At 38.7% G+C, this 26,080-nt stretch overlaps 1 protein-coding gene across 1 annotated transcript in view; it reads left to right on the top strand.

Moving 5' to 3' along the window:
* The window catches only part of cd9a (CD9 molecule a), a 47,539-nt gene extending 21,888 nt beyond the window's left edge, over window positions 1-25,651 (top strand). The window contains exons 2-8 of the mRNA XM_043713570.1: window positions 8,143-8,245; window positions 14,033-14,130; window positions 16,694-16,768; window positions 19,547-19,648; window positions 22,591-22,680; window positions 24,870-24,953; window positions 25,051-25,651. Of these exons, the coding sequence (XP_043569505.1) occupies window positions 8,143-8,245; window positions 14,033-14,130; window positions 16,694-16,768; window positions 19,547-19,648; window positions 22,591-22,680; window positions 24,870-24,953; window positions 25,051-25,116 (618 nt within the window). The 3' untranslated portion in view covers window positions 25,117-25,651. The remainder of the gene's footprint in view (window positions 1-8,142; window positions 8,246-14,032; window positions 14,131-16,693; window positions 16,769-19,546; window positions 19,649-22,590; window positions 22,681-24,869; window positions 24,954-25,050) is intronic.
* The last annotated feature ends 429 nt before the right edge of the window (window positions 25,652-26,080 follow it).

Genomic DNA, 26,080 nt, shown 5'->3' with positions numbered 1-26,080 from the left:
ATGCCCTGATCAATGAAGGCAGGCGTACAACATGTGTTCTTGACCACTTTATCCACTTGTGTGGTTACTTTCAGGGAACTGTGGACCTGTATCTGTAGATGCCATTGTATGTTAATGCTTCCAAAGGTTCTGCCATTTACTGTACTTGCTTCCTGCATTAGACCTTGTAAAATGCATCACCTAGCATTTGTCCAGATTAAATTCTATCTGCCATTTCTCCGTCTACATCTCCAGCCCATCCATAGCCTATTGTATCTTCTGGCAGACCTCCTTGCTATCTACAGCTCCTCCAGCATAATGTTATCTGCAAACTTACTAGTCAGACCGTCTGTTCTTTCCAAATCATTTCTAGTCATCACAAACAATAGTGATCCCAGCACTCATCCTTGTCAAACACCACTGTTCGCAAATATCCAGTTGGAAAAACACGCTTCACTGCTCCTCTGTCTTATATGACCAATCCATTTCTGTATCCTTCTTAGAGTTTGCTGTTACCATCTCACATGGAATTTGTGACTTCACCACCTGTACCAGACCTTGCGTCCACTGTCCTGACCTCATCAACTTCATCGTTTTCTCAAAAAAATGGATCAAATTTGAGACATGTAACCTCCCCCTGCACAATGCCATACTGCCTATTTGCTAATAAGTCCATATTTTGCCAAATGTGAATAAAACATGTTCAGTAATTTACCTATCACTGGCACAAGGCTTGCTAACCTGGAATTTCCCAGATTATCCATGTTGCTGTCCTTAAACAAAGGAACAATGCTGGCTGTTCTCCAGTAATCTGGGATCTCTCATGTGATCAAAGAAGATGAAAAGGTTTCATGCAAGGCTTCAGCAATTTCTTGCCGTGCCAGCCTCAGGATTTGAGGATAGATTGTATCAGGTTCTGAGGAGTCATTTATCTTAATGTGAATCTTCAGCCAGAGTGGTGCGCCTGTGGAATGCATTGCCACGGAGTGCAGTGGAGGCTGGGATGTTAAGTGTCTTCAAGGCAGAGATTGATAAATTCTTAATCTTGCAAGGAATTAAGGGATACAGGGAGAGTGTGGGTAGGTAGCATTGAAATGCCTATCAGCCATGATTGAATGGTGGAGTGGACTCACTTCTACTCCTATTTTTTATGGTCCTCTGGGCTTAATGTTTTTCAAAACAATCAACACCAACATTTTTGATGTCGGCATGAGCTTGAATATCACCATACCCCTCTGTAGTACCACCACCTACTATGACCTCCTTTTGTGCATACCGATGTAAAGTATTTGTTAAGGACCTTGCCCACTTCCTTTTGCTGCCATCATCAATTCCTTCCTTTGTCCTCAAGTGGACTTAGTCTTTTCCCTAGCTTGTGTATATATAAAACTCCTTTTGGATTTTCCTTTTAATCTGGTTTGCCAAAGGCATTTCATGCCCTTTCTTTTTTTAGCCCTCCTTATATCTTGTTTAAGTTATTTCCTGCTTTCATTATATTATTTAAAATGCTTAGTCTGTATTCAGTTTCCTAAGTCTTGCATATGCCTCATCTTCTTTTACTAAACTCTCAATTTCTCTTGTCGTCCAATGTTATTCTGCATTTTCACATGAGCATGCTGGTTTTGAAACTTAATCAATTGGCCTTTTAAAAAGTGTATACATGACAGGTGTGGATTTACCCTCCGACTGCCATCCCCATTTACATTCCCAAGTTCCTGCTTAATATTGTCAGAGTTAGCCTCTTCTCTCCCCCCCCCCCCCCCCCCCCCCCCCGGTTAAGAGGACTACTCTTATCCTTATCGGAGGAAGTGAGGGCTGCAGAAGCTGGAGATCAGAGTCGGAGTGTGGTGCTGGAAAAGCACAGCTGGTTAGGCAGCATCTGTGGAGCAGGATAGCCGACATTTCGGGTGTAAGCCCTTCATCCTTATCCGTAGTAAAATGAAACTTAAGGAATTATGGTCAGTGTTCCAGCAACGTATTTGAGGTTCTTTTTTTAATCTGCTTCCTAGCTCCCTAAAATCTACTTGCAGGACTTTGGCACCAATGACACAGGTTGGGTAATGTGGACCATGACCCCTCCTCTGAAGAAGTGTGAATACTGTCAGCTGCTGCATGAGCTCCCCCCCCCCCCCCCCCAAAAATGAAGGGCTTTTGCCCAAAATGTCAATTTTCCTGCTCCTCGAATGCTGCCTGACCTGTGCTTTTCCAGCACCACTCTAATCTTGACTCTGATCTCCAGCATCTGCAGTCCTCACTTTCGCCTTGAAAGGGGGCTGTTATCTAGTTTTATCTAACTTTTCTCCTGTACTTTGATAACTAAAACCTGAAACTTCAATTGGTAAATTCGAAGACAAATTAATCACACTGCAACCAAAGACTATGTTCTCCTTGAATTTTCTGGATCCAAGCAAAGTGACAAATCTACTGGATTCCAGTAGATTTGAAGGCTGACTGGAGGCCCAGACTACTTGTGAGCAATGTTGTGGCTGCTGATCCTATGTAATTAAAATGCTAACTTGCACCTTTTCACATCACTGCTCACCAACAATTTCACTGCAGCCAAACAATTGCATCACTACTATTTTAAAAAAAAATGTTAGAAACTGAAAAAAAGTACAGAAATAGCTGGAGAACCTCAGCAGGTCTGGCGGCATAGATATTTTATCTGTGTAGCTGGGCAGCTAGTTACTGTTTCGTTCACCCAGAACAACTTTGAGTTTCTCTATGGGAAATGCTGCTGCCATATTAGACTGACTTCTGAAGTTGAATTTGGTTTGCAAAGTTGAGAAGCAGTCCATTTTGATGTAGTTTAGTAATAGAATTGGCAAAGGTTGAGTCAGCTTCAAATGGCAGAAATTTTTATTCTGCCCACAGTACAGTAGCCATGATGGCGAGAGGTCACCATACCAGCGATGTATTTGTGGGGCAGCCTTTGAAAGGTGTTTGTACAGAGAAAGATTCAGGGAGTGGTGGAGGTTAGAGCCCTGTAAGAAATACATCTGGCACTGAAAATTTGCAGGATTAAAATTGCAAGCTTCATCCCCACATGCTCTTCGTTTCTCATACTTTTCTCACAACATCTCACATTATGATGGCTCCAAATAGAAGCAGATTTTCAATGCTATATTTCTAGAATTGTGGGTTAACGCTAGAATTTTTTTTCTTAACTTTGAGCAATATGAACCTAACTAAATGGCATGATTACAGAGTGTGGAGCTAGATTCCTCTTATTTGTCAAGTAAGAATGCAGGTTTGTTTTTGTGCTTGCAATTTGTGGTAATAGTTTTTTTAATTGCTGTAATGTTAAGAGTCGATAGTCAGTGTCAACATTGTGCTAGCTGTGTCCTGAACAAAGGAATCTATAATTTATGGAACTGTGTAATTATCTATATTGTATGTAATTTAAATGCATCTTGGTTTGAATCAATCATTGTTAATTGGCTTTCAGTGAAAGCTGGCTTCTGCAAGACCATTGAAACAATTAAGCTAATTTCAGAAATAATCCATAATCGCTAAATGGAAACCATAGAAAACCACATGTTAGTTAACTGATTTTTTTTTTTAAGCTGTATGTACTGTCACTTATTTTTGTGGCCACTGTGTCTTTGAATTTTTTTTTTTAAAAATTCTGTTCTTGCCAACCTCAACTTGGAGTTTGGTAGGAGAAACTTTAAACACTTACTACAGGCAGATGCAAGAAATAAACCGTGCAATTTCAGTTTTTTGCCTTCTATCCGAAATCATAAATGTTTGTTTTTTTTCATTTAGGATGTTGCATATTCCCCAAAACCTTTTTATGTGAAATCAAAATTTTTTAAGTGACCTGGAACAAACTCTCTGGTTAAATTGCAAGTAGGGTTTACTTGTGCATTCGAACCTGGGGGATGATTGAAGCAGGGCGTACATGTTAAAGCACACAGCGAGCAAACAGGAAAGGCAATAGTTTACAATTATATTTGCCTTTAAAACGCAAAGGTATAGATGTGTGAATTCATGATTTGTCACTCTAGAAAGGTGTAATCCAACAAAGGTTCTTTTCTTGGAATTCTATTTAATAAAAATCACAACACCAGGTTATAGTCCAGCAAGTTTATTTGGAAGCACTAGCTTTCGGAGCACTGCTCCTTCAGGTGGTTGAGGAGAATAAGATTGTAAAACACAGAATTAATTGCAAAAATTTAGTGTGATGTAACTGAAATTTTATATTGAAAAGGACATGGATTGTGTAAGTCTCATCTTTTAGAATGAACATATTAGTTTCAGTTCATTCTTATGAAAATCGTGAAACTTTTTTTTTAGAAGTTACATTCTTAAGTGAACTTTAACAATTGGTGTCATGTCGGCCCAGACAATGTATTGAAGGGGTGAGGCTGCCTGTGCCATAATGGTCAGACTGATTCTAATCTAAAAAACAGATTTACAGAATCTAAAATGGATTCATGCAGTTTTGAAAAAAGTAAAATTTAATTCTGCAAGTACAAATTCATCCCACAAATGTGTGTGTGTGTGAGAGAGATGGTTAGGAGTGTCTGTATGTGAGAGTAAAGGGTTATAGGTCGGTGAGAGGGTGTGTGTGTGTATGAGAGAGGGTCTGGTATATATATATATATATATATATATATATATATATATATATATCTCGCAATGGGGTCACCTGTGGCGTGACATGAACCCAGGGTCCCTGCTGAGGCCATCCTCATGGGTACTGAACCTGGCTCTCGGCCTCTGCTCGGCCACTTTTCGTTGTTGCCTGTTCCAATTTGCATATGAAGGAACTGAAACCAACATGGTCATTCTGAATGATAGACTTAACAAACAATCCAGGTCTTTTTCAATATATAATTTCAGTTACATCACACTAAACGTTTGCTATAAATTCTGTGCCTTACAATCTTATTCTCCACAGCCTCCTGATGAAGGAGCAGTGCTTCCAAATAAACCTGCTGGACTAAACCTGGTATTGTGATTTTTAACTTCATAAACCCCAGTCCAATACCGGCACCTCCAAATCATATTTAATATTAGTTCAATTGACTGTAAGCACATGTTGCAGGCTTTGAGTTGACAAAGGGACAGCATTTTAAGACTAGGTCCAGTGTTTGAGTGATAACAGGAATTTTCTAGAGAATTTAATCTGCAGTGCTATTGTTTTGGTACCACCTTGAAAGCCAGTACTGTATTATAATTCATGTATTCTCTGTCATCATTATACTTGAAAATGCTGTGCTTTATAACAACAGCAACACTTTTAGATTTGTTACAGTTGTGCATGTGTTGTTAATCGACACTTCTTGGGGAAGGAAAGAGATTTGTTGGATTGAGATGCAAACAAAAATCTTTCTTCACAAATCCAACTTCATATGTGTCACCTCCACTTAAATGTTGTATCTCATTAGAATCTGCATGGAGCATAATCTGCACATTGATTTTTTTTTTTCCATGATGCATTACAAGATAGCTGATAAAATCGGTCTGCTTTCACATCTAAAGCCACTAACTTGTCTCCAATTTTGAAAGGATGTTTTCAGTTTTGACTATTTACAAAAATAACTCTGTTCATACAGATGCACGAGGTCAATAAACTTCTAACATGCTTTTTTAAAAAAAAAGCCATTTGTTTGCTCACGGTTTAAAAGTTGAGTACATATTAAAACTTGTGTTTACACAGCATCTTTCACAATCTCAACATTCCAAAATACTTGACAAATAGCAAAATAACTTGGATTGCTAAATACCTTCACCACATTTTTTTTCTAATTCCAAAAATCATGCTCTTGCATCGACTTAGCTTAAATCTATTTCCCTAGCTTTCGGAGCTAGCGTGCTTCAAATTAAACCTATTGGACTATAACCTGGTGTTGTGATTTTTTTAACTTTGTACACCCCAGTCCAACACCAGCATCTCCAAATCATAAAATCTATTTCCCTTTTCAACCATGATATGTGTAACTTTTATTTAGTAATTGACCTTGATTATACGCCCCTCAAATTGTTTCATTTGTCTCATAACTAACTAGGTGTAACACAAGGGACACAGGTGATGCAGGCTATATTATGGAGATGCATGGAAGTTTAAAACATGTCAACATAGCATGTCACATGGTGAACAACTTCATTCACCACCTTGCAAGTTGTTCAATTTTATACTATAAGTTGAGCCATAAATTTGGAGGGAATTTGTTTTTGAGGCTTCATAAATGACATTAGTGTCAACACTTTTTTAAACCTATAGGCATTGCTGTAATGTAGGAAATGCAGCAGTCAATTTGCACTTGCTATCATTTTCACACAATTTATAATGCAATGCGGTGGCTCAGTGGTTAGCACTGTTGCCTCAGAGCCAGGTACCAGAGTTCAATTCCCACCTCTGGCAACTGGCTGTGTTCAGTTTGCACGTTCTCCCAGTGTCTGCTTGGGTTTCCTCTGGGTGCTCCGGTTTCCTTCCACAATCTGAAGATGTGCAGGTCAGGTGAACTGGCCATGCGAAATTGCCCATAGTGTTAGGTGCATTATTCTGGCGTAAATATAGGGTAGGGGTCTGGGTAGGTTACTCTTCGGAGGGTCGGTGTGGACTTGTTGGGCCGAAGGGCCTGTTTCCACACTCTAGGGAAACTAATCTAATAATCAGGTAATTTCTTTTGAGGTTTATATTGACCAGGACAGCAGAGAGAATTCCCTAGCTCTCTATAATTGTGACTTTAGTGTCTTATGCAACCACCTGAGAACAATCAAACCATTAAAAAAGAGAGGGCTGTGACAAAGACTTGTTGCAAAGCACATAGAAAGGTGGTGAAACTGTTTGCATTTTGCCATCTGAATTGTATTATCTTTTATGTACTCGCCCACTCTTGTCTTGTAAAACATGGTGTGTGTCTTTGCAACACTTGGGAACAAAGTACAAGTCCACCTTCACTCACATCTTGGCTGAGGAGATTCATCAGGGCTACTTTGATCTGATGTCGTCTGTATGACATATGGCAATGCGGCCATCAGTCTGCATACTTAAAAGTATTTCTACATAAATTACATAGGTGATAGTATCCCCGATATGAACTGCTTAGGCATCCATGAGTTTAAGTGCAAAGGAAGATGGGATCCAGGAATGTGTCAGCTCTGAGCAGAGAAAGGAAGAATTAGTGCAGATGGGGCTATCATCACCTTTTGGTTGGCAGGATGATATCTATATCAATAAGTATTTACTACTTATAGTGGAAACTTGCATTGCAATCAAACTGCAGTTTTCCACATTTTTTTTTCTCCTGTTCTGAGCCACTTTTCGCAAGCCACATGTTGCAAATAAAGCGATTTACTTTGCAAATTAAGTTTTTAATTTAGTGTTGACACATTTTGCTCAGACTAATATTTGCTTGGGATTGGACAGGCTGCTATATTCTACACTTTCTATCAATTTTATTTGTGCTAGCTTGCCTATCCAGAGAAGAAAGAGCTGGAAATGTGTTGCTGGAAAAGCCCAGCAACACATTTCCAGCTCTGATCTCCAGCATCTGCAGACCTCACTTTCTCCTATCCAGAGAAGAAACACTGAAATAATTCAACACAAATACTGAGTGTAATGATACTGCATCACAAGAGTTGGTGAGCATGAAAAAGAAGCTCTTGAACACTAAAACAAAAACAGCCTTCAAATCCAATTACTAGCCTTCAAGTAATCATTCTACCCTAGGTTAGTTCAATGCTTCAACATTAAGTGCAGCACAGTTAGCTGACAGTAGCTAATCATACCACACGATGTAATTGCATAACCAAGTAAATAATTGCTCCTCCTATGCAGATGTATTTAAATTTGCTTTGTTCTCCGTCAGCTTTGGCATTCGCTAACTGGGAAATGGCTGAAATGAGAAACAGGCAAAATATGCAAGTAAAAATATTCCATTTATGACGTCATTATACAAACACTCCATTATACATGAGCATTTTCAAAATTGCCTAAGGAAGTGTATCATTTCTAATTTGCTATTTAATAAGTCCAGGGTTTTTGCTGCTGTGCTCATCAACTTGTGATTGCTCGTTGTTAAAGTGAATTAATGAAATATCACTAGTTGAGGTAGTACAGAACTGGAAAATATTGGATAAATGTGTGGAATGTTCGGACTCTTGTTGTAAATATAATTAATCTAATAACTTGCTGTTCTTGTGTTTCAGCTTGCAGGAACTGCGGTCCTGGCAATTGGATTATGGCTACGTTTTGACCCACAAACAAAGGACATTTTTGAAATTGAAGAGAATCCTTCATCTTTCTATATAGGTAAGATTCCAAATCTTTGAGAAATGGGTCAGGAGGAGAAAATCAAGCACCAACTGTTCATCCATATCAATTTCCCCTCTTGCACAATGTGATGCAACATAAAATCTTTGATTTTTCAGCAGGTATTATTTTAGTGTCGGCACTATTAAATTTAACCGACTCAAGATTGCAGTTGTGTAACAAAGGAAATCAATTGCACTTTCGACTGAATTTTCTCATTTTGTGTATCATCTAAAATATACTAGATGTACCCATCGTCCTCTCCTACGGTAAACATGAAAGTCTGGATTTTTGTTGTGTATGGATTTGTGTAGATGAGAGCTGACATTATTGCAGGGTGGCTTGAGTTAGCGCGTGTGAAGTAATTGACTGAACTCTCATTGTGGGAGGTCATCCACCTTGGTAGGAAGATCAGAGTTGAGTTTTTCTGAAATGATTAGAAATTAGGAAGTAATGATGTCAGATATGATCTGGGTGTCCTCCTTCCTACAGTAGTGAACGATAACCTGTAGGTGAAGGAAAAATTAGAAAGGTAAGTTGGCCTTGAAGACAAGGAGATTTAAGTACAGGTCTTGCTTCTATTATACATAACCTTAGAGACGTCATTTGGAGTATTGTGCAGTTTTGGTCACCATACCTAAAGAAGGATATGTTTTCCATAGAGGGAGTGTAGCAAATATCCGGGGGGCTACTTCTGGGAGAGTGAGAATGTACTTTGAGGAGACTGGGCCAGAATTCTCTAATTTTAGAATGAGAAATGAATTCATTGGAACTTAAGTTTTTAAAGCACTAGACCAGGTAGTTGCAGAAAAAACATTTGCCCTACCTGGGGTGTCCAGAACCAAGCAGGCACAACCTCAAAATCAGGAGCAAGTTATTTGGGACTGAGACTGAAAGGAGAGTCTCTCTGCTCCAGAATGGGGGAAGGTTTGATAGAGAGGCCTTCAAAATCGTGAAAGATTTTTAGTGAATAAAGAGGAAACACCTCCTTCCAGTGACAGCAGGATCAATACCTAGTGTGAATACGTATTTGGAGAAAGAACCAGAGGTAGTGTGAGGGGGGGGAAGAGTGGAAAGTGAGTTCTGATCTGGAAGTCTGAAAGACTGGAGGATGTAAATTCTGAAATCCTCTTAAAAGAGAAGTGGACCTGTACTTCAATATAGAATATTCACAGAATAGTGAAGAATAAACCCAGGGAGTGGATTAAGTAGTGTCATTCTTCAAATAGTTGACACAATCTCAATGAATGGAATAGTTACTTGCTGTGTTGTCATTTGTAATCCTGTCATAAATCTGTGTGTAAGTTCCACATCTGTTGGGTAGACATGCTTCATGATTAAAACTTAAACCAGGAATGTTTGGCATTCTTTTACTGAATCTTTCATGTGTTACTAGTTAAACCACACTAAACAAGACCTTGAATTGGTGTTCAAGGTCCCCGCCTGATTTTCTTTCTTTTATTGTCTCCGATTTGTCTGAACTTGGTAAATGGAAGTCAGTGAATAATGTTGCTGGTTGTGAGCTGATGGTTATCTCAGTGCCACTGAGCCCTGGCTCTGTCTGTTGTAAAGGGCGAGTAACAATGCTATGCCTGATCAGGACCTTTTTTCAATCTATTTTACAGTAGAATGATGCTTCATTGTTTTGTGCTAAACGCTCGAGTGAATAAAGGTGAAAGAGCAGAAGATTTCTTATACAACCTGAACTTCTAATTCCCTGTGCTCCCATGTACTCCCTACCTGGAATTTCAGGGGGTTTTTTTGTACAGGATGTAGACTGGGGGCTTTCCATGGTGTACAATACAATCCTCTGCCTTATTTAGCCTTGAGTAAACAAATTAAGAGTGAATGCATTCATATTGTCAGGAGGGCATTCATGGTTGTGATAAAAGTCCTAAAGCTGTGTCACTTCATAAAATAAATCACTGTCCGGGAATGCATTTTCTTTAAAATGTTGCAGGATGTCAACTCCTGCAAAACACCCAGCATTTTAATCTCACAGCGGGCACTTTATAACCAGTACTCTTGATGCAAACTTGCTGGCTCCCTTCAAGTTAGACTAATCCAGAAGTTAAGGTGAGGACAGGATAGTTAGGAAATGTGACTACACAATATGCAACAACATTTGGGCAAAGACCCTGTGCTGTGTTGCCTGTCCATTGCAGATTGGTACTAAACCAGGTAAATGATTCTGAACCACATTTAAATAGAGTAGGGTTAATCTGAAACAATGCTTCAAATTCAGTGAAGGCAGGGAGGTGGATATATATTGGCAAAAAAACACACTTTGCAGCAAAAATCGCCACAGTTCTGGAGGGCCGAAGGCTGTTCTCTCTCTAGAAAGTGACGGATTAATCTGAGGGTGACCACCCCTGGGGAGAAGTTGAGAAAATAAGTCCTTTGTAGTAACTTCAGGCACTGCTGCTATTGAACCCATGCTGTTGGCAAATCAGCCATCAAATTGACTGACCCACTTCAGCTTGGCTGGGAGTCACACTAAGGTTAACTACTTGGATGATAGCTATGCTCACCACAGTACCAGCATTGGACTTGGGAGTATCTGCAAACCCTTCCTATAAAGGGACTTAATGTTAGGATTAGGTTTCTGGGTGGGATAGTGGAGGAGGAAGCTTCAAAACTGATACTTTAATTAGAAGTATGCTTATATGGTTAAAGTGGACATTAATGGCCTCATTTATTACAGTTTTGAGGATATCTTGGGCTGTGGTTCTATTCAGTAATGAAGTGATTGCTGCACAAGACCAGAGAGAAACTATTGTTCTCTTCAGCTGTACCCTCATGACAAATATAGGGTCTCAGAAATGCACCATTTCTAACATTTGTTTCCATATAAATAGGTTTGCACAAGTGCTTGGGATGCACAATCTTCCTTCAGAAGCATTGCTTTCAGTAGTATGGGGCTGAGAGAATATTTATGCCCATCTTAGTTCTTTAGTTTCTTATTCAGATTATTCTCTTTCCAACGTTTTCCTTTGACCTTCTGAATCAGATTGAAGTTTATTTTCAGCTCTGGTGGCTTCTAATACATTTCATTTCTGGGAGCCTGGAGATTGAGCCACTCTTTTAGATTAGATTCCCTACAGTGTGGAAACAGGCCCTTTGGCCCAATAAGTCCATACCGACCCTCTGAATTTCCCTCTGACTAAGACACCTAGCAGTACAGGCAATATAGCATGGACAATTCACCTAAGTGCGCATCTTTGGACTGTGGAAGGAACCCAGAGGAAACCCACACTGACAATGTGCAAACTCCACGCAGTCGCCCAAGGCTGGAATTGAACCTGGGTCCCTGGTGCTGTGAGGCAGCAGTGTTAACCAGTCAGCCACTGTGCTGCCCCTTTATACTGAAAACTGCTTAAAAATTTAAACACCGTCTTTTTTTTACTAGCCTTCTGCTGGAATGACTTTTGTTCTTTTGAACTCAACCTATTGGTGGTTCCTGTCCATCTAGTTTAAATGATGAAGCTCAGCATTATAAGCATTCAGCAGTTAGCTTCTCAGTTATCTAAGTAATGTTCTTTCTTGGAAAAGCTGTCTGAAGCTCACTGCTTAAAACGGCTGACATTTGCTTTAAAGGAAACACCATCACGAAACTCAAAAACTAAACTGTTTCACATTCACATGCAAGTTCCCAACTCATGCTAACATACTGCATTCTTGCATCACAAGCTTATGGAAACTCTTTCTCATTTTTGTTTGCTTCTTTCCACTAGAAAACTGTAATTTTGTGATGGGCAGGGGAATTGTTTTCTGTATGTGGGTGTGACCTAACCTTGATCTAAATGACTTATGGTTTATTTTTAATGGTACAGGATCTGCAAGAGAGAGAATAAACTTGTACATTTAGTCTTTCTTGTTCCTTTCTAATGAATGGCTTTGTGGAAAATATTGTTGTTTACAGCTCGCATGCTAAATTGTACTGAACAGAGCTATAGTGTGTGAGAGAAGTACTGTTCTGTTTTTCTAGAACATTTGTGCTAAGTTCAATTTTGGGAATTATTTAATGTTTTAAGATTAGCTCCCGCTGTAAAAGAATTGATTAAACATTTTTGGTATGTCTGTGATTTTGATCGAAAAATAATGTATATGCTGTGATGAAAGATCAGGTATAAACTGTTAAAGTCACTAGTTTGAAATGAAAAGCAAGCATGTTTGTTTACTTTTTTCAAGCAATGGTTGAAAACTTAATTCAATTAGTCCTGCACAGCCATTATTTTAAGTCGGTCTGTATTAGAGAGCAGATGACTACAAGGCCTCAGTGTTAATGGGATTTTGTGATGAGAGTTTACAGTCAGAAAAAACATTGTGCTTAACTTAGAATCTAGTACGAGCAACTTGTCAAAAAAAATTAATACAAACATTTGGGGACTATTGAAAGAGATCTGACTGAAGTTGGACACAGATATAGACTGTACTCCTTTTAGAAAAGGAGATGGTTTAAGGTAGTTAAGGAAATAAGCTATATGGTCACTGAAGTAACTTCTGAAGCTGCCAGATCAGGATTATTTTGTTAGAACTGCAGGTAATTCTTCTATAATGCAATGGTTGTGTTTTTGTGCAACCCAGCGTTATTGAAAAATCGTGCTTTAGAAACAGCGCTTAGTGTTGATGTAATAGTGTTACAGCCAACACACTTTCTAAAGTTCAGGCTTTGGAAAGTGTCCCAATTTGTCAATCACGTTATGGAGAATTCTGCTGTAACGTGTTTTGTTAACCTGAACTTTCTTTCTGCAGATTTATTAAATGACAGTGTGTAAGCTCGACTGAAAGGATTCAAGGAAAAGGCTGTGTAGGACCAGGACAGGACCGAAGTGTTGAGTCAAACTTTTAGATGTGACAGGGAGGATATATTTCTGGAGATTCTAATTTTCTGTGAAATGAAGGTGTTTCAGAATAAGTGAACTTCTGTTTTGGTGTGTTTTTTTTGAAATCCTTCAAATTGTTTAATTTTGTTTTTTAGTATAATAAACTTGTTGGCTTTTGATTTGAGTGAAAGATTGCCACATTTAAAGAAACAAGAATTCTGCTCCAGCATTTGTAAATCCGAGATGTATTTCCATGTATGGGCAGTGAGTGACATGATAGGGAACTTCTTAAAAATGGGGAAGGCGATTAGTATGCTTTCCTTTACTGGTCAGATTGAGTACAGGAGTTGGGAGGTCATGTTGTGGCTGTACAGGACATTGGTTAGGCCACTTTTGGAATATTGCGTGCAATTCTCTTCTCCTTCCTCTTGGAAGGATGTTGTAAAACTTGAAAGGGTTCAGAAAGGATTTAGAAGGATGTTGCCAGAGTTGATGGATTTGAACTGGAGAGTGAGAGTGAATAGGCTAGGGCTGTTTTCCCTAGAGTGTCAGAGGCTGAGGGGTGACCTTTATAGAGTTTTATAAAATCAGGAGGGGCACGGATAGGATAAATAGACAAAGTCTCTTCCCCTAGAGGGCATAGATTTTAGGGTGAGGGGAGAAAGATATGAAAGAGACCTGAGGGGCAACTTTTTCATGCAGAGGGTGGTGAAATGGGCTGCCAGAGGAAGTGGTGGAGGCTGGTACAATTGCAACATTTAAAAGGCATCTGGATGGGTATATGAATAGGAAGGGTTTGGAGGGATATGGGCCAGGTGCTGGCAGGTGAGACTAGATTGGGTTGAGATATCTGGATGGCATGGATGAATTGGACCGAAGGTCTGTTTCCATGCTATACATCTGTAACTCTATGGTGGCATTTCCATGCATTTACACTCCTCTGGTTTGTGTTCCTTTATAGGTGTCTATATCTTGATTGGAGCTGGTGCACTGATGATGGTGGTTGGATTCCTAGGATGCTGTGGTGCAATTCAGGAATCTACTTGCATGCTTGGATTTGTAAGTTGAAATGCATAATTTATGAGGTGGCCTGTGAACAGAATAATTCTTGTAAATAACATCTGATTTGCACAAAATATGTTTCAAGCAAACAGGCATATTAAATAATAGAATTTAATGATTATACTCATATTTTTGCAATTTTTACCTTATTCATTTAGTCTGAGATGTATAAACAGATTTAGAATTTGGGTGAGATTAAAGCTAAGATGTTGATATATCCTTCTACGTTGAATATCTTTTAGCCCAATATGGAGTGTCTTTTTCTTGATACAAGCATTCCAAATAACTGGGGAGATCAGGTGCAGTTTGCTAGGACTATAGTTTAAGGTGCTTCAGGTGTGCTCCAAATCCTCCAAATTTAATGATTCAAACTATTTCAGCCAAGAAGCATTATTACTCTGTTTACTCGACAGCTGATGAGTAGGGATTCTAACTCTCCCTCTGTGCCAGTTACAGAGAACCTCTTGCAAGCAGTATATCTATTGTAAGGTATATCATGTGCATTGCCAGCATCCACTTTTATCATAGCATGGGTATAGAATTAGCTATGCCCACTGAATTGAAAGAGATGTGCTCCTTCAATAACTCGCGCTTAACTTATTCACTCTAGATATCTGGTCCTGGAGACACCAGTTTGTTCACCATACCCAATCTGAATGTCTTCCAGAGCTTGGTGTCTGTCTTTTTTTTTCCTTACAGATAAAAAGTGGATGTTCACTTTCTTGCAATAATTTACATAGCACAGCTTATGAATCACTTGTCACCTTGATGTGCCAAAGTTCATCTTCTCTAATTGTTTAATTCAAGCTTTCATGACAGAGTTATTTTGGTAGACTATCAAATACCAACTTTTCGCTTCGTAGGCAACTCCATTCACTTGATTTGGAGATCATCATCCTGACTGATATCTTCCTTTTCTGTAATATGGTCCACATCATCATCTTGCATCATGCACATGGTCAGAAGGAAGTCTGAAGCATGAAGCAGAACTGTTTAATATACCTGATGCATAAATAGAGGAAGGGCTAGAATGACTTTCATCCTTTTTTTATTATTACAGTCCCAAAAGATTGTGCAGATAGTCCAATCTGGCAGTGATGTGTTGCTCCCCAGTTGGGTAAATCAACATGTGTTTGTACACTAAATAAAGGCTACACATTTTGAGCTAATAATGCACGCAACATAACATTTGGGCTCTAGTTAGATGTGACAGGCTACCAGACAAAAGATGGAGGCTTTTATTTGGAGACATGTTTGGTTTCACTAACAAATATTGTCTTCTATCCAAGTCATTATTAAGTAGCCTGTCTGATGTGTGTCCAGTGTAATTTCAATTGAGAGCTGTAAATATTCTAGCAGTTGAAGTAATGGGTGGGATCACCAAAGTGTAGTCAAATGTAGCGGTGAATGTACCACTTCTTCCATGCTGTTAATTGACAGCACGAGTTCATGGCGGTGAAGTCGCTGCTTTCCTGGCATTCTTCATCTCTTCCTTGCACCTCAATCCCCAAAACTCTTTGGCATGCCTTGCAGCGTGGTTCTCATGAACCTGCCTCGGCCAATTGTTTGGAATTCTCTGCAGAAATCTTGTTAGTGTACGAAATTAGTTCAATCAAAAGTATGGTAAGCCTCATGAGCAAGTCTAGGGCTTTTAACACAATGTGCACAATGAGAAATTTTTGAAGGGAATGGGAAAGGGTTTGTTGTTTCTCACTTTATTGTAAAATTTAAACAGGGCCAATTTTAATTAACACGTCCAATTGTAATTAACTGTCATGAGAGCTTGAATTAAACAATTAGAGAAGATTAAAATTGGCACATCAAGGTGACAAGTGATTCATAAGCTGTGCTATGTAAATTATTGCAAGAAAGTGAACATCCACTTTTTATCTGTAAGGGGAAAAAAGACACCAAGCTCTGGAAGACATTCAGATTGTGTATGATGAACAAACTGGTGTCTCCAGGACCTGATATCTAGAGTGAATAAATTAGAGTTATTGAAGGAGCACATCTCATAACAGCAGAGTCCTGATGGCAAACAATAGCCTGGTCCTCAGACCAAATGGGCTGCTATGCAGGTGTATTACTCTTGCACACAAATGACTAAAGCCCCATTGACTGCGAGAAGTGTCATCATAAATTTTAAAATCTGACTTCATACATTCTTTGGGGTTTTGAGTCAACAGAAATTTTTGTCAGGCAAATTAAATAGCTATTTTTCTGGAGACTTCTGGTTGTGATAATCTGTTCGGATAATCAAAGGCTAACTAATCAATAGTATGTTAGTTTCAACTTCATCCCAGCACTAAAGCATATATTGGGTGACCAGGTCAGATTTCTTCCATGATGCAGAAAGACTGATTCCCTTGCAAATAACTGGACTCTTTGTAAGATTGGGATCTAACGCTGGATTATGTTGCACTTAGACTGTGACCGCAACAAATATGCATGTGAGTGATCTGAGTGCATCCTCAGAAATATGGAGTTTAAAGTTGAATCTCTCTGAACCACTGGTTTTTAAATAGTTGATATGTAATACAAAAATCATCTTCTCTTTCAGTTCTTCTTGTTTCTCCTTGTCATATTTGCAGTTGAAATAGCAGCTGGAATTTGGGGCTTTCTGAATAAGGACAAGGTATGGATCAGTTTCTACTTTTTAAAAAAAAACTATTTCTTGTGCTGAAAAACTTATGGATGTCAGTGTTGAGGAATTGAAACCGGAAACTATTTCAGCCATCAGTTATCACCAGCCATTCCCAGGTTGGATGTAATAAAACTCAACTTGTCCAGAAGGAAATGGGGTGCAGTACCTGATTGAGTATCGATTTTCCTCCATCAGTCACCAGCCTCTTTAAGATTGCTAAGCTGCAGAGGTTGGGTCTATTGTCTGATGACTATGAAAGACTAGACTCAGATTGTCAAGTTACTCTAGTTTTGGAGCTTCTGTCAACAGCACAGAGAAAATCCTTTCATGACATTTGAATTTGGAACTAAAAGTCAGGTCAATGAACAAATCAATACCATGCAGCTCTCCCTTAGTGGTTTTATTCTTCGTAACATCTTTCTGGCTGGTGTAACTCTCCAGGCCCATTAACTGGAAGCCCATAAGTCGTTCACTTAAGTGGTGGCTATGGAGTGTCAGCTGGGGCGAGCATCCTCTTCTATCTGAGTCTGAATTCAGACTGGAGCTGCTATCTGTCTCCCACCCACTACCGAGAGATGCTTGGCTATGCTGCTCCATCTGGATTGCAGCATCTGCAGTCATTGTTTTTACCCTGCTCAATAACCAGCCTTGTTTTATTGGCCTTTGACCCCACTCCCGGATTCTTAGTGCCAGGCTTACCAGACAATGCCAGATTTCTGTGTTAGAAGGCCCATGTGTATGAGCTCAGAGAGTCAAGGTGTTACACTCTCATTCTGGTTCAGGGCCATCTGTCACCAGCAGTCACTGACCTCACTGAGCCTGATGTAACCTTTTGTAGGTAAACCTTTTGAGCCATATTTCCATTTGAGCTGATTAAACATAAGAACTAGGAGCAGGAATAGGCCATCTGGCCCTTTGACCCTGGAATTACTCCATATTTAAAATCAATTTGCATGCAAAGGTATCCAGATCTTTCTAAATGCAAACATTTTTTAAAAAATTATTTTGATTTTTATCAAAGTGAAGCTTCACATTTTACTACACTATTCCATCTGCTATCCCCTCATCCGGTCTACATCTGTCTGCAGCCCAGCTATTCTCTACACTGTTTACTTTTAAACTTGAAGTTTGTTTCAGCAAACTTTGAATGCATTGCACTTAGTCCCCTCATCTAACTCATTGATGTAGATTGAAGATAATTGTCCAAGTACTGATCCTTGCACTGCTTTATTAGTTACAGCCAACTTAATGTCCTCCTTGGATAATTTCTAATCATCCTGTTCAGAGATGTTATTACACAGCTCTAGAGCAGGTAGGATTTGCTTCCTTGCTGAGTGGTAGGAACAGTACTACCAAGTGCCCAAAAGTGTTCTTTTCATTCCTAATCTTGTCTGTCCATTATCCAGTCCTCTCTCAATGTTGTCTAGATTCCTGGTTCCCTGTTACTTCTGAATTGTTCATTATTTCTACAATGAAGGTAAATTAGTTTTGTTTAATATCTGATTTTTCTCAGTCCCTATTAGCATCAGAAACAGAAATTCTAATGCACTCATCTTGATTTTTATCTCTCGTAATTTGCACATCTATAGAGATATCTGCAATAATTTTAATGAACCTTCATGGTCTAAATTCAAATTGTTTTGACCTTTCCTACTTCATTTCTTTTGTCTTTTAAAATCCTCCCTCTCAATTCTCAAACTTGTTCCGATTTTGGAATTACAGCGCACTTTCAAGACAGCTACAAATTGAACCTAAAAATTTGTCCTAGACATAAGGATGCTACCACTGTAATGCTTCTGCCCGAAGCATTAATTCTCTTGCTCCTTGGATGCTGCCTGACCTGCTGTGCTTTTCCAGTGCCACACTCTTGACACTGCATCATCAGACCCAGTTTCACAAAATTATAAATCTTTTGACCAAGTGATTCCAGCTTTAACTCATCTTATTTTAGCCATAATTGGACCATGTTATCTGTACATTATTTGAAACATCAATGTCAAAATACAGTAGTATTTAAATACTGTTTCTTGTCTACACAGTCATAATCTAATCTTTCCAATCTAAGAGACTACTTGTCTATCAGCCCCAAGTCGTCCCTGCTTTTGGACTGAGCCAAATCATTTTCAAATTCAATATAAATGCCTGTTCCATTATAGTCACACTTGCCCAGTGGTCCCTTTTCCGACAGTCATCAAGTGGTTCTTTTGAATTGCATGCTATTAGTCTAAAATAACCAAATCTCTGCTTGATCACTCAACATGCTAATCCAGAAAACTATCTGCCATGGTTACCTTCCAAGAATTTGTTTACTATGTTACTACAAATTGTTTGTCCAGTATACATGGATTGAAGTCCCTTACTTTATTGCCCTTCTTACAGCATCTAATTCTTTAATTTGTACTCTACACTACAACAGCAGTGAGGGAACCTGATAATGGGTATTACAAATGTGTTCCATCACTGGCTTTTCAAAAAAATGTTTCTCTTGTTTTTTGGTTTTTGAATTATTATGCATGTTAAAAACCTGAGGCAAATATTAATATTGGTCAGCATCTGTCAAGAGGGCACAAATTGAAATGGTACTTTCTCAGATCTTAGCATTTTCTTTAAGCACGAATTTAAATGATACCAAAGTTGTCATGAAGCCAGGTTTCTTTGTCCTTTTTTTTGGCTATAATGCAAGAGGTAATTATCAGCTTGCTGCATCTTTTAATGTGACTCTCAATTACATTTTTAATAATTTCCCTCTTGCTTAACTAAATCCTGTAGGTCACTGAAGATGTGACAAATTTCTACATGTCCTTGTATACTGAATATGTGAAAAATCGTGACAAGAGTAAGGAAGCAGCTTTAAAAGCAATACAGGAAAGTGTAAGTTATCAATCTTTTTTTTTTTGGTTATAAATGTCCTTTCTCTTCCTTTTGTGAAACTTATTTTGTTATAGTTTGACCAGCCTGAAGTGCAATTACACTTCAGTGTTTGTGTAATGTAATTTGCCTTTGAACTGACTGTAGGTGGTATAAATGTGTTGCCTCCAGTTATCTTTGGGGTGAAGTGTGGTGAAACTCTATCTTGAGTTAAATCCTGAATTGAAGCTCTACTTCCAATGCAGGAAGGAAAAAAGAAACAGAGCAGCAATGCTAAAGAACCTTAACAGCTCCATAGTTTCTTTCAGCTGTTCTTGGCTATTCGACTTAGCAACTGTCATCACTCCTATGTCATGGCTGTAAGGTAACATTTGTTAGTCTGATGGTCAGGGCTTCTCTGTAACCCAAGTGCCTTTTCAGAAATGCTTTCACAATTCATCTGCTCTACCATCACTGTCACGTGATTCCCCACCAGAAGAGTGCACATTTCTCCTTTATTTTGTATCAGAAATGTTGTGTTTCTGGTGATTTCAAAGCTACTGACCATTAAATGAATGACCTTCACCATTCTGAAGAACAAATGACAGGCCCCCAAGACTTCAAAGAAGGGACTTGTATTTCCACATCAGTTCATTTACAACCACTGGCATTTCAAAATACTCTACAACTAATGATTTTTTTTTGAAGTATAGTCATGATTGTAATATATTTTCAAAGGCAAAACCTATATATTATGGCAAGATGCCAAATAAAACCTGAAAAGTCATTGAAATGCAGCATTAATGACTAGAAAATATTGACAAGTATTGATATTAGCTGACTAGAGTGTGGGAGAATAAAGTTCTTGGGGTATGTGCTTCTGTAGAAGAGCAAGAACAAATCTGCAATCCTATTACCAAGTCACACCATGGGGCTCATCTTATGTGACTACTATTTCCTGGTACAGGCTATACTTCTAATGGGGTGCAATGAAACATTACATGAGTTGATTAAAGAAGGTGTGAACGACACATCTATGGTAGGCATGTTTGCTCTACTCGGCATAGGTTTTTTAAAACAGAACATTGGAAGTTCAGAGAATCAACTCTAATTGTTAATGTCAGTCTAGGCATGTGCCAGATGATTAGGATAATCTGGATTACAAAAATAGATGATTTGAGGTGCTCATATCTGTGAAATCTGAGTAATTATTCATCGGAACCCGGTGAGAGCATCCTGTGACTAAATGACCTTTTTTTTAAAAAAAGTGAAAATCCTTGTGTGTAGATGAATGCCACTTCTCCCTTGCATTGTTATCAAAGTGTATAATGAAGACCAAGCCCCACTAATGAGTGTGACTGTAGTGTTAAAGACTTGTGCTTCAGTTGTAGTCCTGCCCAATACCACCACTGATTTGTAATTATGCCAGCACAAAGAATGTGATTGTAGGAGGTCAATCATCTCATCAACATCACTAGATGATATCTTGGGCAGCCATCTTCAGATGCTTGATTTGAGGATTTTCCCTCCATCATAAGGTCAGAAGTGGGAAGTGCCTTTGTTCAGCAGTATTCTTAAGTTCTGAGCAGCTCCTGGTTAAGGAACACCCCCCCCCCCCCCCCACCCCCAAAACCACCACCACCAGCAGTGTTCAAGCTTGAGCTGATAAGCAGTAATTGCCAATGGTACATAAAAATTCCTGATCATGGGCTTATGCCCAAAATGTTGATTCTCCTGTTCTTTGAATGCTGTCTGACCTGTTGTGTTTTTCCAGCACCCCACACTCTCTACTCTGATCTCCAGCATCTGGAGTCCTCACTTTCTCTTTCCAATGGTATATAAATGCCAGGCAACCACCATCCTCCAGTGTCCAACAGCATTGCTATCACTGAATCCCCAACCCCTCCTTCCTGGGTAAGGAGGCAGGGGTGTGATTGTCGGCCAAAGATATATTTAATAAATCAGCCGCCAACATTACGAATACAAAAGCAGTGTCTCAGGCTGAGAATTGTACAGGGAATAATTTAGGTAGCACACTCCCCGGAGTCTATGCATTATCCCAAAGGCACATGTTTGGAATGTTGCAAGAGATGTTACTTTTGTGAATGAATGCAACTGGAACATACATGAAGTAAGGCCACCAACCAGGATGGAGCCATCCACTTGATTAGCACCTCATCTCAGTGACGACTTCCACCGGTGCACAGTGGCAGCAGCGTGCTCCATCTGAAAGATGCATTGCAGCGACTTGACATTGTTTCAACAGCACAGTGCCTCAGTGGTTAACACCCCAACCTGCCAGAGACAGGGGCCCAGGTTCAATTCCAGTTGCTGACTATGTGGAGGTTGTGTTCTCCTCTAGTCTGCGTGAGTTTCCTTCGGATGCTTCAGTTTCCTCCCACAATCCAAAGATGTTTAGGTTAGGTCAATTGGATATGCTAAATTACCCATACTGTCCAGGCTAGGTGGATTAGCCATGGGAAATGCACGCTTAGAGATATGGTAGGGGGCTGGGTCTAGGTTGGATGTTCTTCAGAGGGTCTGTGTGGGCTCAATGGGCTGAATGGCCTGCATCTACATTGTAGGGATTCTATGATGCTATGAACAGCAATTTCTAAACTTGTGTCCTAAGATCCCTTGTCGAGTAAGGGCAGCAGGCACATAGGAGCCCTATTTGCTGTGATTGGGCAGATTATATCAAAGCCTCACACCAGTTCATGAAGATGCCTTCAGCAAAATTAAGATGAACAATTAATCCTGATATTGATATCTATTCATGGGGTGTGGATAAAAGAATGCAGTTGTGATTTTAAGTGGTAATCTAAAATGGTATTAGTTATTTTACAAAAGTGAAAACTAGCTGATGAAAAAGCTAGATGAGATATATTGTTTCTGCTAGTTAAGCACACTGAAGCTATTATCTGTAATGCTATTACACAGTTTCTGAGGAAATTATCTTATTTCAGCTGAATTGCTGCGGAATAGGTGGAACTTTTGAACCACTTATTCGACCCACCTGCCCAAGTACAGACATCGCAGGAGAGTTTTCAAGACAGGTATGAGACTTTGGTTTGTGAGATTTACATTAAAATAAAACAAGTGCAGATGCTGAAGAAATTGCTGGCAAAACTCTGTAGGTCGAGCAGCATCTGTGTGGAGAAAGCAAAGTTAATGTTGAGCCCGGTGACTTGTTCATCTTCAGAATGTTACCTCCGCTTTCTTCCCACAGATGCTGCCAGACCTGCTGAGTTTTGCCAGCAATTTCTGCTTGTGTGATTTACACTGTGGGTTTAAACTTGTGTACTTTGACAGTAGCAGTGTTTTAAATTTGATGTACAACTTATTTTCCTGCAGGGTACATCCTCTTTACCAGTAAATAACAAATGCGAATTTTGTGTGCGTGTCAGAAGACCTATTTAAAGACAGCTATTTACCCATTATAATTGAACTGCCGTATACCTATTGGTGCATAAAGAAGTAGATGTTTAATAACTAAATTCCTGGTTCAGACAGTAAATATTTCAGCAGCAATTGAACCCAAATTGTTGCAGGAAATAATTGAATGCATACAATTCTGCTTTAACACCTAATAAATGGGACAAGACTGGCATGAACGCAATGGGCCGAAGGGCCCGAGTGCATTTTAATATAGCTGTATTTTTGGTTTAGTCAAATGAGCAGGAGCACAGCTGAATGATGTGGACTTTTTTTATTGTCAAGTGATTGAACTTCACAGAGTAGGACAATTTTTAGAACTGATTGGGAATTGAGTACTGTTTTCTTTATAGTACAGTTCTTACCACTGACTTAAATTCTAAAATTAGTTGCATCATAATTTCTATTGTGGAAAGAAATGAAGGAGGTAGTTGGTTTGTTAGAATATTTTAATTGTCAATCTAATAATACAACTCTCTGAAATCCCAAGACTTAAGGGGTTGGAGACTGGGGGAAAAATGTAGTTAAAACCCATTCTGATCATATTCTGCAGTTTAATTTTAAGAAATTTACACAATAAAATTGTAGGTGGTATGAAAGGATGCATTTGGCAATGTGACATCTGACCTTTATTATTTTAGAAGCAGAATGTATGTTTACCTTGGGCCTCTGTGGACAGCACACTAGCACTGGCTTTCCAAACACATTAAATCATGTGATTGTGTATCCATCATCATAAGTTATGAAAATGAGATTCATTGACCCAGCTTAGCAGTTGCTCTTGGCCTTTGCATATATTTTGGCTCTTTGCTGAACAGTGTTTCCCAGAGTCATTTATAATCCCAAAACTCAAAGGCTTAACCCAGCATGCTTCAATGTGCATCTCAGTATATTGAAGCATCCAGAGGTAATCTTAAACTGTATCAAAGGGAAAATTAGACATGTTTACCATCCAGTCTGAGCGATATTTGGAGGACTTGACATTTGGTGTCAGTTAAATTTGTAATTTAAGACCTACAATGTTTAAAGTTATCAAAGCAAAATGACATGAATATTAAACTAATAAAGTAACATTTTACAATCAGTTTAAAATGAAATTTTAAAATTTTAAAGTGAATAGACTGAAGTACTGGGAAATGTTAGTATTTATCAAGGCCTGTATGGACATCACAGTTAATATGCAGACTCAAAAATAATTGAGAGCATATGGTTTATACTTCTAGTAAAAAAAAACAAAAATTGCAGTAGAAAAGACCAAGATTTTTGATGTTGTACATGAAACCGCAAAATGACAACTACCAGCCTTTGAGAGAATGTAGCAAACATTCACTAGTCTGATTCCTGAGTTAAGGGACTGTCATCTGGGCAAGATTGAATTAACTGTTTTCTGGCATTTGGAAGAATGAAGATGAATTCATTGGCATGCAAAAATTCTTCAGTGACTCAATGGGGTAGATGCCAGGCTGATGTTTCTCTTCGAAGTCTAGAACTTGGTGCCAAAATATGGGGAAATTTAAAAATCTAGAAATTTCTGGAATCAAAGAATTGTTTCATTGGCGTTTCTACCCTAGAATACTGAGATTACTCCGTTATTGAACATAGTTAAGATGGGCACTTTTGGTTACCATGGGAATTGAGGCATAAATATTTGTGTGGGAAGGTGAAGCTGTGAAGATTCACCATGATCTTTAGTGAAGTAGACTCTGATGGTTAGAAGGAATCCTCTCTCAGTTCTTTGTGATATTACTTTTGTTAAATGAATCCACAAAGCCTTTTCATTTTAACTTCTGATATTTTTGATTTTGTGCAGTCATGCCTAACTGCTATTAAAGACGTATTTGACAGGAAGGTTTACATCATTGGAGCAATTGGGATTGGCATTGGAATTGTAATGGTGAGTGAAACTACCTAAACACTGGAGTATGTAGCTCTATTACAAAGCTTTATCTCTCGAGTTGTTTTACAACAATAACCCTGCTTTTTTTCTCCAGATTTTTGGCATGATCTTCAGTATGGTGCTGTGCTGTGCCATTCGCAACAGCAAAGAGATGATTTAAAGAGGAAGTTTGAAACAATGATGCCATTCAGTAATAAAATGCATTTTTGCCTGATATTTGCTTCTTGTTAACAGCTTAACTTTAGCATTTAATTATTTTCCTTTTTTTGTATTCAGTTTAAAATCTAACTTTTTTAAAATAAGACTCACAATCTGTTTAATGTATCCACATTGTTCAATATTTTGTTTGACAAGTGAAGTATCAGTGTGTACTTGGAAATGAGGTTTTCTTTAAGGTTATCATAAATTTAAAACTATATATTTGTCTTATCTGTTTAAATTGGAAATGTTTATTCTAGAAGGATGGCAGACCTTGGATTCAGAATTTAAGATGTTAACTTAGTTAAACTAAAGAGGTATTACAAAATTAGATGTTTTCCCAATTGTGATGCATCAAATGAACACATGCTATTGTGGAATCTTCACCTTCTCAATAAATCCTTTAAAGTATTTTGATTATTGTTTTAAAGTCACAAACTGTAGATACCGGATTTGCCTTTTTTCTTTGAGAAATAAAGTTTAAATTTGAACCTCCAGAGAATGTGTCACTGTTTTTTGAATATACAGAAAATAATCAGCCATTCAGGAAAGTGTTTTGTTCTCTACGACCCCCTTCTATCTGCTTAAGCTCATGAAGGGAGATTCTTCTCTATGAAAATGTCCAGAATTCCAAAGGTATTTATGCAGTTAACTTCTGGCAGGGCGTAAAGCCATATGCAGCACCATCTTGACTCCAAAGAGAAATCCAATTAGTCCCATTGCCCCACTCGATTGCAGTAGCCCTACAATTTTATTTCCTTCCATTGCCAATCTAATGTCCTTTTTAAATTGGTTTTGTTTCTACTTATACCATTTTTGTACTTGGGGCATGAGTACTCAGCAATTAAAAATGTTATCCCTTGCTTGCCTCCTGCAACCCATGCTTTTTTGCCCAAAGTCTTTTATCACTATTTCCTGGTTCCTAA

This window comes from Chiloscyllium plagiosum, chromosome 23, assembly GCF_004010195.1.
Source record: "Chiloscyllium plagiosum isolate BGI_BamShark_2017 chromosome 23, ASM401019v2, whole genome shotgun sequence".
Lineage (NCBI taxonomy): Eukaryota > Metazoa > Chordata > Chondrichthyes > Orectolobiformes > Hemiscylliidae > Chiloscyllium > Chiloscyllium plagiosum.
Note: the sequence above shows the minus strand (reverse complement) of the source record. Positions and strands in the feature narration are given on the sequence as shown.